Below are 13,571 nucleotides of genomic sequence, written 5' to 3'. Positions count from 1 at the left end.
CCAGCGGAGTTCATCCCTTAACCCTTCTCTCTATTGTGACCGCAAAGAACTCTTGGAACGTGGAGGTAGGATAAATCACACCGGAGGGGAAAGGGGACGCTCTTCTACCTCTCGACTCACCCTCTCGACCCTCTCCAATCTTGTTTTGTCTAACCCTCATGGTGTGTCACTTACTCACAAAGATTACCATGATAGACTCTCAACCTAGTGTCACTCTAAGGGAGAAATCATTCAACAAGCATTTAAGATTGGAACTCAATTAATAGCATCAATTAAAGAAAACATAATAAAAGGTTAATGAAATAAGTACATCCTAGTGTTCACAAATCCAAGTACCCACTAGGGGGTTTTAGCTCTCCATGGAGCAAGATACAATCAATAATGAAATCAAAAGTAAAAACATGTAATCCGTAGGAAAACCACCTCGGTATTCATGTCGATGGTCTTGTGGAGTAGCCTAGTGCACACCTCGCCGGATCGGTGCCGACGAAAGCTCCCCCAATCACTATCTTCCAAGAATAACGGGTTGTTGAAGTTATAGAACCACTCCAAAAAACTTGCCACAGCCTCTCTAAACCCTAGCCGCCGGCTTCCCAAAAGTTGGAGAAAAGATAGAAGAAAGGATGAAAGATGGATTCTCAAATCACTACAAGTCATGACTTTATAAAGGGATGGAATCGGGCATCCATATGGGCGTGTGGAATTTCCACAAGCCCGTGTGGAAATCTGAAAATCTGCTTTTCTGCGGCCTGTGAACAGTAACTGTTACAATAAATTGCTATAGTGATTTGCTATAGTAACCTACTATAGTACTCCACCAAAATACTCCAAAATCCACACTTTTCATCAAGGCAACATAAACGGGCACACGTCTATGCCGTAGATCACGTCACTTCTTCAATAAAAGGTCTCATTGGTGAAGATCTTGTTGTCATTGCACAAGTCAGGATATGCAAATGTGACTGCCTTTATGCCCCTCCAAACCATCATAATTGCTTGAGCTCATGGAGGTTGGCACACATTCACATATCTTCAATTACAACTTGTATCTTCACATTTGTTCACTCCAAGACTTCATCAACAAAGTACAATCGCAATCCACTTTGGCTTCTCTCTTTCATATTTGGCTTCACAACCCTTCATACACAAAAGTTCACAAATACACATGCATTAGCGCTAAAATCTGATAAAAGTAATGCTTATCGTAAGAAAAGAATACTTTGTATTACTATTACATAAGCACTTATCAATCCACACATATCATTTTATCCAACGGCTAGCATGATCCCAGACCCTTCCTCTGATTGAGCGATCATCACAAAGCCCTCTTCCCCTCATCCCAATGTTACTTTTCTAGTTCCCAATAACAATCCCATCAAAGGCATTTTGGATAGCTTTGTTCTCTATTCTAGCATCCCTCCCTTTGTCCCTTCCAACAGCTCTCATCTCCCCCTACGGTTAGATCTTCTCTTACTGTTCTTCCCAACCCGAACCTTGATCTCCTCAATGATCATCATCTAATGTTAGTGGACAAAGTTACGGGTGCTTTACTTGATCCTCACTTTTGTTAGGGTCTTTTGAATCAAGAAATGAGTGACGAAAGATGCTCTAATGATTCTAAAGATGAAATTTCTGATCCTAATGACAATGAAGAGCCGAATGACTTTATGACACTTGATTAGTATCAAGAGGGCCTTCGGAAGGAGGTGTTAGTTTGTTTCGGAGCTTTGCCCTGCAGACTTGATCAGGAAGTTTCATTCCCAGTTGTTTCCCTTTATTTCATTTGTTTTTATGGACTTAACTTGTTTAATTTGTTGGAATTGTAGGGGTTGTCTAGTAGAGATACCTCTGCTCATATCTTTGCCTTGATCAAAAAGCATGATCCTTCAATTTGTTGTCTAGTCGAAGCCAGAGCGGACTCTTCTCGCTTAGATCATTTCTCTACTAAAATAGGTCACAATTGAGGCCGCTGGATTCTTAGGAGGTATATTGGTCATGTGGAAAAGCAGATGGGTAAGGTGACCCAGCTAGCATCTTCTCACCATGCTTTACATTTGGTTATCTCTCCTTTGCACATGAAAGCCTGCATTCTCTCAGTGGTTTACAAGTCCTGCAAAGTTCAGGCTTAGTGTTTGCTTTGGTCTGAACTCTCAGGTTTGGGTAGTCTCAATACCCCATCATTGATGTTTGGAAATTTTAATGCCATTTCTGATTTGAATTAGCATAGAGGGGGTTCCCACTCCCACTATCTCAGAAAAACTCGCTATTTTCTGAATTTATCACGTAAAACAATTTGTTAGATATTTTTCCATCTGGGTGTCTCTTCACCTGATGTAATAATCAGTCGGGCCAAGCTAGACGCTGGGCTCGGCTTGATTGTTACATTGTGAATGATGCTTAGACTGTCAACTTTGATTCATACTCTATGAAACACCTTCCTAGAATATTTTCTGACCATGCTCCTCTTCTCCTCTCTGCTTCTCCCCGTGGCTTTAAAAAAAAGTTTTGTTTTCCATTTTGCCAACTACTGGTTGGGGCATCTCTCTTGCCACTATGTCATTAAGGAAGCTTAGAATTTTCATCTGCATTCAAATCCTATGCATGCGTTTTCTCGCTTACTTGCTAGAACTAGGAAAATGCTAATTCAGTGGCTCTCTGCTAGTTTGAATTCCATTGAAGAAGATTTGGAAAAAGTGGAGTTGGATATTCGAATAGTAGAGGCAACTGAAAAGGCTATTCTTGATTTTGAACATAATCATCTTCATCTAATTTCTTTATACAATCATTACTCTTCTCTTTAAAGATAAATCACCACTAAATGAGCTCAAAGAGCTCGTCTTCTTTGGGCCATTAATGGTGATAGAAACAACTCTTTCTTTAATAAATCTGTCATTTTTCAAAATCAGCATGATCTCGCATATTACTGACTCTAATGGTCATACATTTTTTGATCGTATGGAAATTGAGCATGTTTTCACTGATTATTTTGAAGAGCTCTGGACCGATCATTCTCCTTCTAGCTTTTCTAAGATTTTTCAGGCTCTCCCAAGCGACCTTCCGAAGATATCTGAGAATGAAGGTACATTGATTACTCGTAACATTACTAAGCTTGAGGTGCACCATCAGGATCTTCTTTCTCTCCCCAATAAGAAAAGCCTTGGTTCAGACAGGTTCAATGCTAATCTTTTGGGATGATATAGGTGACTCTTTATTTGTTGCAGTTCAATTTTTCTTTAACAATGCTTTCTTGTCTTCTTCTTGGAACAAAACCTTTATCACCCTCATCCTTAAGAAGCCTAATCCCAAACTGGTTTTAGATTTCAGGCCAATTTCTTTATGTAATGTCTGTTATAAAATAGTTTCTAAAATCCTGGCAAACCGTCTTAAACCTTTATTCCCTCGCCTTATTAGCAGAGAGCAATCTAGTTTTTGATTGGCCGAAGTCCTTTTGATAACATCATCTCTCTTCAAGAGGTTACCCACTCCCTCAATAAGGACTTTAGGCACCCCTAGTTAAAATTGACATTGAAAAGGCCTACGATACCTTGAGTTGGAATGCAATTCTCGCTACTTTAGCTAAAATGGACTTTCCTAAAGTTTGGATTAATTGGTAACTCTTGTCTTAATTAAGCTTCTTTCTCCCTTCTCATCAACAAGCAAACCTCTAAGTGGTTCTCTTCTTCCAGGGGAATTCGACAGGGAGACCTGCTATCTTCTTACCTCTTTATCATTTTGTCTCAAAATCTGTCGGCTATGCTTAATTTTGCCCTCAATTCTCAAATGATTTTTGGTTTTCATTCTGACTTTCGTCTCAATTTTAATCATCTCATGTACGCTGATGACCTTGTCCTTATTACTCTTGCATCTAGAAAGGTTGCCCGTAATATACCCCTTAACCTCCTATTTATACTTAAACCCTAAAAAACTAAATTGTTAATATACCCATACTGACTTTTTAATTCCAACTAGACTCTTCCCCTTTTTATTTAGGAGTAATATACATCATCATGTGCGGGGCCCAACATAATAATAATTATTATATAAACTCATGCTATAAATTGACCAATGATTAAAGATGGATAAAGAATCAAAGTCTCACATCAAAAACTTTAACATATGTTTTAAAGAATGAACAAAAATTTCCATATAAAATCGTAGTTTAATAATGCACATGGGGCTCTACTCCACTTCCATTTTCTTGCCAAACCTTCGGTACTTGCAAATAAAATCACATCAACAAAAAAGATGCATAGGCACAAATACCCCTTATTTATGCTAATCACCAAGCATTTTCCACCATTATGGAATCATCAGAGTTTTGTAGGCAACCTGCTTAGTTTTTGAGAAAAAGAAAAGGCATGAAACTATGATCCAAATGATGCAGGAAGTAGTATACCACCAAGAAAGAACAGATAAATAGCTCCATAATTTGTTTGCTCTGAGAAACAAGCTTTACCATCTAAAACAATCTCAGCATCTATGGATGTTGTTTTGGTTTATTGTTTGGCATGACAACAAGTGTTCATGTGAACATAAACATTTGTTTAAAAGCAGCAGCCATAGGAGTGATCTTTTCAGTAGCAAAAGAAAACTTGAAGGCCCAAACTTATAAAGCATCAGCTGAAGAAACTGGTCTTTTTTCATGCATAAACATGCACATAAGCCACAAATTGTCCCCGTTTGCAACAATCATTATGCCTTTCTTCACTTATTATTTCACATCTAAATATCTTCAGTATTTTCATTTCATTTTTCTGTGAAAAAAATGTCAAGAAGTTTACGTGGTTTGCAAGGCTGAAAATGTCTCTTATAGAAGCAATTTTCAAGGGCCCTGATATGGGATGCTTGACAAGTTCTTCAAGGCATGAAAAGTTGTACTTGAGTGTCTAAGCAGGGGCGGATGGAGGGGGGCCCAAGGGGGTGCTTGAGCACCCCCTTGGCCCCAACTAATAAATATTATATACATGTTTATATGTATATTAGAGGGACTTAGGGAGGAGTAGGAAATTGGAAGCACCCCTCTCTCTTCTCATTCACTTTTTCTTTCTCTATATATATGTATATAAATAATTTATTGAATTTTTATTTTCATTTTGTGTTTGGAACAAAATTAATATTTATTATTTAGATGTTTTATAAATTGGTTTATATAATATAAAAAAAAAATTTCCAAAAAGATAATGTTTAGCTTTCATTTATTACAAATTAGTTTATATAGAATAAAAAATAAAAAAAATTACAAATATTTATCAGTTAAATCCGTGATTTTTATTAGTTAGGATATAATATATATATATATATATATTTAAAAAAACAATACATTTTCTATGGACATCCATAGATAAGAAATCTATGGATGTCCAATTATCAGCGTTAGATTATGATCCAACGACAACATAGATAAACAGTAATTACTGTAGTAACTACTGTTCATCAATGTTAACCGTTAGATCGAGATCCAATTGTTTATAATGAACATCTATAGGATATTTTTTTTTATCTATGGACATCCATAGAAGAATGATCCTCTTTAAAAAATATTTATAAAAAATTATTGTTTGGCCCCTTAATTTTATATTTTGTCTTGTATAAAAAATTATAAATATATTGTTTTTTTATGTAACAATTGGATCGGCCAAACTACCATAAATATGTCGTTCAACTAATCTAATTATATTTTTTGAATTGAAAAAACTTCAAAAAAAATTTTATAATTTTTTATATAAGCACCCTCTTTAATTTGTTTCTGGTTCCGCCACTGTGTCTAAGACTGGTTCAGTTCCTAATTAATGCTCTTTTCACCGTGAAGCAAGTAAATAGTACGGCTATTTGGGTAAGTGTCACATGCAATTTATTTAGTCTAGAAAATAATTTACCTTTTCAGTCTTAGACCTTACATGGCAAAGAGATGGATCAACGAGTGTGTTATCCGCCACAGATATTTGAATGCCTACTCTAAAAGCATAAAACCAGTGTATCGCTTTCAAGTCCAATCATGGTGTAAGGATGGAGAGGAGACTACCAGTTGTGCACTAATGTCAAAGTGCCAATGAACCAAAAATGTAAAGGCTTCGTATAAATTAAAAGCAAAAGGAAGTAGTTGATAATTTGTACTCTAAAATAGCATGAAGCCTCAATATCACAAATTTCATGTTCTTTTCCACTTCATAGGATATTTAGCAATTGAAATAGATGAATTATACACATAATCTTGCTTAAGAAAATCACCAATTATTTGACATTGTCTATGTGCAAAAAGAAGAAAATTTCTTCAAAGGGCACTGTAATTATCTATTAGGGCAGTTTAAGAATCGAACATACATCACACTGACTCCATCCCAGAAATGAAGTCAAAGGAAAAGTTTCATGAGAAGAATTTTCTGACTGAATTTCAGCTTGAGCATGAACATTCATAATGTTTCATGTTGATTGAGGTGGAATACAAGCCAGCCTTTTCCTAGAAGTTTATTAGGGAGTTCACAATTCAGTTTGGGAGGGCTTCTCGTGAAATTTCAACAAATGTCAGGCCAAAATTTCCAAACTACCAAGTCTGGAGGATTATTTCAGTTTTATTTTTAATTTTGAGTTGATCAACAGGTCTAGAAGTTTGTATAAGTCCTATTTTATTATTTAGATCAGGTATGGCTGTATTAAAACTGTACTTTCATAGGATCTCTAATCTTACATAGAAGAAACTATTCTAAGAATTCTGTCAGTGAATGAACAAGTTTTTTTCAAATTAATACTATTTCTAAGTCTGCTTTTTCTTCTTGATCTGATTGTTTGGAACTTCTACGTGTGATTCCCTATAAACGCTCAGGATTGCCTAGGTTGCCCTCTATCATCTAGCTATCCAAGCCAGTAATCAGAATTTTCTGAGCTTGAATATATTTTGACGGTTTAATGCTTAGAACTTATAAAAGTGATAAAACAGAACCCTAGGTGTAACTGCTTAATTCAATTAACTTGCATAAGTTCAGCACTAGTGCCAGTTACCTAATGTCCATGCACATGAGAAGAACATATCAAGGAAAGCTAACTAATAATCAATGAGGTGATATGATGCCTTAGTTAGTTTAACTTATGGATGGTTTATGTGTGCAATTGTTGGATCTCTCGGATAAAGAGAATGCCATCACAAAGCTAAATCTACATCAATCATGGTGAGAGTCGTAAGGTGAAGGTTACTAAACAAGTGTTTGTGACATTCTCAATTAGAAAATATAGTGATAAGGTGTTGGGCGATGTGGTGCCTATGCATGGTGGCCATATTCTAATAGAATATGACCTTGAGAAGTTGATAGAAAGACCATGAAGGATGGCTTTACAAATAGTATTCTTTTGTCACGAATAATAGACCCGTTACTATTGTACCATTGACACCTAAACAAGTGTACAAAAATCAACTCAAGTTAAAAAGAGAGTGAAAAAAAGATGGATGAAAAATAAAGATGACAGATCCAATAGAAAAGAAACAAAAAATGAAAATAAAAGGTTGATCGTGAAAAATAAAACAAGAAGGAAAAAGAATATGTGGGTACAAAAAAAGTGTTGAGAGAAAAGCAAAGAAACAATCGAGCATTTATTCAAGAAAGGGTGAGATCAAAAGAGATTTTTATTCTAACCGGCCGACGATTGTACTTTCATACAAAGGAGGCTTGTTTTAATACTAACAATTTTGACATTTCCTTGCCTAGTATTTTTGTTTCTTTGTTGTAGAATTTCCAAGACGCATTCCTCAACGATGTTCCTAGCAGTTTACCACCAATAAGAGGGATTAAATGCAAATTGAATTTATGCCTGATGCTACTATTCCTAATCGATCGGCCTATAGAAGTAATTCAAAAGCAAGTTGAAGAATTTTTGTCAAAAGTGTACATTACATAGAGCATGAGCCCATGTGTAGTTCCAATGTTGCTAGTTCCAAAGAAGGATAAGCCATGTAAATTATCAATCTATCAACAAAATGACGGTAAAATATCAACATTCCATTCCTAGATTAGATGACATGCTCGATGAGTTACACGGCTTTTATTTGTTTTCAAAAATTCATTCGAATGTAAATATCATCAAATTATGATGGAAGAAAGTGATAAATGGAAACTATGGCAGATATGAGTGGTTAGTGATGCCTTTTGGATTAACAAATGCACCTAGTACTTTTATGAGGCTAATTAACCATGTTTTGTGTGAATTTATTGAAAAAACTCGTGGTTGTTCATTTCGATGGCATTCTGATCTATAACAAGACTTTAGATGAGCATGTTGAGCATTTAAAAAGTGTTTCGAATGTTTTGAGAAGAGAAAAACACTACAAGAAAAACATGAATTTGGCACGATTTATTTGTCAAGGTTTTGATTCCGTGCCAAATTTGTCACGGAAATTGGCACCAAACCTAAAAGTAGTGACAATGTGTTACGGCATTTGGCATGGTTACTAAATCGTGACAATTTTGCCACGGTATTTAGCACTAATTATTTTTTCATCTAAAATTAAAAGAAAAACCCGTGCCAAAAGCTGTGACAAACACAACAACCCTTTCTTTGTCACGGTTTTTGGCACGGCCAAGTAAAACCCATGCCAAAAACCGTGACAATGGAGTACAAAGCATTTGGCACAGTTTTTGGCACGTTGTAGACTTGGCCGTGCCAAAAACCATGACAAACACATCAACCCTTAATTTGTCACGGTTTTTGGCACGGTAAAGGCAAAACCGTACCAAAAACCGTGACAATGGAGTACATGACAATTGGCACCATTGTTGGCACGGTATAGACATGACCGTGCCAAAAACCGTGACAAACACATCAACCCTTTATTTGTCACGGTTTTTGGCACGGGCAAGTCTATACCGTGCTAAAGACCGTGACAATGGAGTACATGACATTTGGTACCATTTTTGGCACGGTGTAGACTTCGTCGTGCCAAAAACCGTGACAAACACATCAACCCTTTATTTGTCATGGTTTTTGGCACGATCAAGTAAAACCCATGCCAAAAACCATGACAATAGAGTACAAAGCATTTGGCAAGGTCTTTGGCACGTTGTAGACTTAGCCGTGCCAAAAACCATGACAAACACATCAACCCTTTATTTGTCACGGTTTTTGGCACGGTAAAGGCAAAACCGTGTCAAAAACCGTGACAATGGAGTACATGACATTTGGCACTATTTTTGGCACGGTGTAGACTTGGCCGTGCCAAACACCGTAACAAATACTCAACCCTTTCTTTGTCACTGTTTTTGGCACGGTAAAGGCAAAACAGTGCCAAAAACCGTGACAATGGAGTACATGACATTTGGCACTATGTTTGGCACGGTGTAGACTTGGTCGTGCCAAAAATCGTGACAAACACATCAACCCTTTGTTTGTCATGGGTTTTGGCACGGTAAAGGCAAAATCGTGCCAAAAACAATGACAATGAAGTACATGACATTTGGCACGGTGTAGACTTGGACGTGCCCAAAACCGTGACAAGCACATCAGCCCTTTCTTTGTCACGGTTTTTGGCACGGTAAAGGCAAAACCATGCCAAAAACCGTGACAATGGAGTACATGACATTAGGCACTATTTTTGGCACGGTGTAGACTTGGTCGTGCCAAAAACCGTGACAAACACATCAACCCTTTCTTTGTCACGGTTTTTGGCACGGTAAAGGCGAAACCGTGCCAAAAACCGTGACAATGGAGTACATGACATTAGGCACTATTTTTGGCACGGTGTAGACTTAGCCGTGCCAAAAACCGTGACAAACACATCAACTCTTTTCTTTGTCACAGTTTTTGGCACGACCAACCTAAAACCATACAAAAAAAACTTAATTTTACTTTATATTTATAATTATTACATAATAATTGCACTCTATTTATAATAATTACTTACCCACAATAAAAAAAATAATTTTTTTTTATATTGTAATTTAAAATTAGAATAAGTCAAATATTGGTTTTGTACTTTTGTTGATTTTATTTAAAAAGTTTTATATTTGATAGAACTCTTATATATGACTTTTACTTATTTATTGGTCACATGTTTTTTGAAATATTTTGTTAAAAGGTATGTTAGATTTAGTATGAGATTTAATTTAGAAATATGTAGTATGTTAGAATAAGAGAGTGTGTGAACACAAATATTAAGAATAAGAAGAAAATATAATGTTGAAGAGAAGAGAAATTCTTGATGAAATTAATTATCGTATAAATCATAAAGTTTCAATTTAAGATTTTTTACCATCAAATATATGCTCACACGTAAAAATAAAATAAAAAAAAAACACAAAACAAAAACGAAAACCTAAACCATCAAAGAAAACGTGTAAACCCGTTAACTCTATGCGGGCATTTTAATCTTATTGATGACAAATAACTATCAAGGTAAATTATGAAAACAAAATTTATGTATATGTATAACATAGTTGATTTTGTTTTTTTTATGAATTATTAATTAATTGTTGTACTCGATAGGCCTCAATTGATAAAGAATTTCTTCAATTCTGAAAATATGTTGTTACATCTTCACATAAATTTGACTGTATAATTGATAAAGAATTTCTTCAATTCTTTTTATAAAATTTGTTAAACTAGTATATATATATATATATATCGACCATTCACAATTCTTATATTTGACTCCTATGGCAGACGTTGAGGGTTCAACTTCCTTAGTTAAAACGAAGTGATAAAAATATATGTGTAGTAGCTTGTCTGCATTATAAAAAATAAAATTTGTTTACAATACTTGTAATTAAAAAAATATGATATATAGATACATACATATAAAAATAGTATATTTTGGTATTTAAAAAGGAGATTGTAATATAGTCAAATGTACATGTAGACAAACATAACGGTAAGAGGCAGCATCTTCACATTGAAGTCTAACCATGTGATTGAATCAGTGTCCCATTGCACCAAGTCCCTCCCTGACCACTTTGTCTCTACTCTATATAACTCAACTCCTACAACCAAATCAACTTAATTATTATATTAACTAACAACTTTTATTCTTAACTATTCTCTCTCTCTCTCTCTCTCTCTCTCTCTCTCTCTTTAATTCTTACTTATTCTCTACTTTCAGCCTCCGTTTTTTCATTTATTCCCTATTATATTTTTTTTCTTCTTGTTATTTTTAATGTGTGTGTATATATAATTTTTGAGCAATTGATTAGTCTAAAAAAGTGTATTGAAGTTTTACTTAAATATCACAACAACAACAATAATAATATAAATTATTTATCTATATAACAATTTTGCTTGGGGGTCTATTTATAATAATAATAATAATAATAAAAATAAAAATAATAATAATAATATGACTACCAAGAAAACCAAAAAATAAGTTGAAATTTTTGCAAGCTTTACCAACTCTTATTCATGTCTTTACATGCAAATATGCAAGTGACAATTCCCCAGATATTAATCATTTTCTCTAAAAATTAGAATGAAAAATGTTTCACAAATTTTTTAATTCTTATATTAACTTTAAATTACAAAATGCAATTTTTTCTATATAGATATATAGATATTTTCATTTTCCCCCTCTGAAGTACCCTGTAATTTCCCCTTTTTTATAATAACACCATTAAAGCTTATTTTAAAAAATAAAAATAATTTTTTTTTAACATACATGGCTCTATAAAATCTTAAAATTACCCAAATAACTCCCTAGAGTTTCTCAAAATTAAGACTGTTTACACACAACATTCATTCTTGAATCAAGTGTATTAATCATTAATTAACACAATATAATCAGATATGGAATGCCACATATCTTTCAACATTCTTATATTCAATATTATTAAAAAAAAAATACAATTTTCAACAATACTACAAAATTTCTACATGTTTTCCATCTTGTTCATTAATATTTTATCGTAAGAAACCAAATTAGAGTCATCCTCTCAATTTGTATAATGAATAAATTCCAATTTAAGATCAATATTAAGCTATTAATTAACAACCCCATCATTTTCATCAATGACTTTGATCTTTGCTAGGTCCCACAAAACATCAATTTGGATTAATTCCTCATTAAGAGACAAATGTCAATAATTTACGTTTGACTTAATATTATTATTACTCATTATAAACGATTTATTGATGATCATTTCATTAATAATTAATTTTTTTTTTGTATACAATGAACCAAAGTCTTTTCTTAATAGTACTTGATAAATATCTAATTAGGACAATCCCAAGGTATATATATATATCTAATTAGGATTCTATTTAATTCCCACCAAAGAACTCTGTAAAAAGGAAAGAGTGAAAACCTAGGTCATGTTTTCCATCCCGCTCAAAGTTTCACAGCCTGCCGCCAAAACCTAGGAAAAGCCAAGCCTTGTCGGAGTTCTGGAAACCTTGTCGGAGTTCTGGAAACCTAGGAAAAGCCAAGCCTTGTTTTACTATTTTATTTGCAGTAATCCACAGAACTCGAATCTTGGACTGATGGAGCTCAAGTGGGAGGGTTTGGGCGCTCTGGATGTCATCGTTGAAGGGAGTTTTGGGTGGTGAGTTCGATATCGGTGTAGATCTGGGAGGAAATTGTGTGTTTGGAGTTGTTGAAGTGGTTTTTTGAGAGGAGTGATGGGATCGGAATGATTTTGTAGAAGTCTAGAACTACAACTACAAAAGAAAGAAATGTGGAGTTTTATGCAGTTGGATCTGGGAGGAAATCTATTTGATATAATATCTGTGAGTACTGCTTTGTTTTTTTTTTTTCTTGTATTTTTTTTTAGTCTCTTTGAATGCAGGAGTTCCTATCTGTTTGATATATATATCTGTGAGTACTACAGTTAGATCTTATTACATTTGAAATAAGTGTTTCAATTTCTTGTTTAAATGCATCTTTGCTTGTTTCCAATCTTCTTGTTAGCATTGCAAACTATGCTTGAGAAATGTGATTTATTTAGTTATTGAGAAAAAAAAACTACAATCCAGACCTTCTTTTCAGAGTTCTGGAAACCTAGGAAAAGCCAAGCCATATTTTAGTTTCTTGTCGGAGTTCTGGAAACCCGACAAGAAACTAAAACCTAGTTTACAAGGGTGAACCAGAACTGCATAGCCCAGCATCCCAGTTAAGGATACAGGGTTTCTGAATATCAGTATTGAAATCACAACTGCCACTGCACCTTTGACATTACCAAGAACCTGAGTAAATAATACAAAAAAAAAGGTTTAATTACAGACATTGTTAAAGTTAGAAAAGTAGCCACTAAAACCTTTTACTGAATTTCAGAGTAAATTTTAATAAGCATTAGGAAAACGAATATAAACTTTTTCTGATGCAGCCCAACATAGAATTAGAGGTGATGAACGAAATATCAATGAGGTAAAATGTGGTAATTCATTAGAACATATCGAGAGTTGCATACCTGTAGAGTCAAGGCACTAGTATGTTTGGTAACGAGGAAATTGGTTAGGTTGACGAAATAAGCCATGGAGGAATTGAAAAGCAGAAAACAAATGATCTTTTTATCTTCCCTAGCAAGTGTTACTGTGATGGCAAGAACATTGGGCTCCATGAATATTGTTGCAGGAAGTAGGAAAAAAACAGCAATCAACGCCAT

The 13,571-nt window shown here is 34.5% G+C and overlaps 1 protein-coding gene across 1 annotated transcript; it reads right to left on the bottom strand.

Moving 5' to 3' along the window:
• Window positions 1-12,951: 12,951 nt before the first annotated feature.
• Window positions 12,952-13,571, bottom strand: LOC120250165 (probable sugar phosphate/phosphate translocator At3g11320). Its single transcript, XM_039258955.1, has 2 exons — window positions 13,377-13,571; window positions 12,952-13,152 (listed from the first exon to the last, which is right to left on the bottom strand). The coding sequence occupies exons 1-2, from the start codon at window positions 13,569-13,571 to the stop codon at window positions 12,952-12,954; spliced, it is 396 nt and encodes a 131-aa protein (XP_039114889.1).

Source organism: Dioscorea cayenensis, chromosome 3 (genome assembly GCF_009730915.1).
Source record: "Dioscorea cayenensis subsp. rotundata cultivar TDr96_F1 chromosome 3, TDr96_F1_v2_PseudoChromosome.rev07_lg8_w22 25.fasta, whole genome shotgun sequence".
Lineage (NCBI taxonomy): Eukaryota > Viridiplantae > Streptophyta > Magnoliopsida > Dioscoreales > Dioscoreaceae > Dioscorea > Dioscorea cayenensis.
The sequence above is the reverse complement of the archived record's forward strand: the minus strand, read 5'-3'. Positions and strand labels throughout refer to the sequence as shown.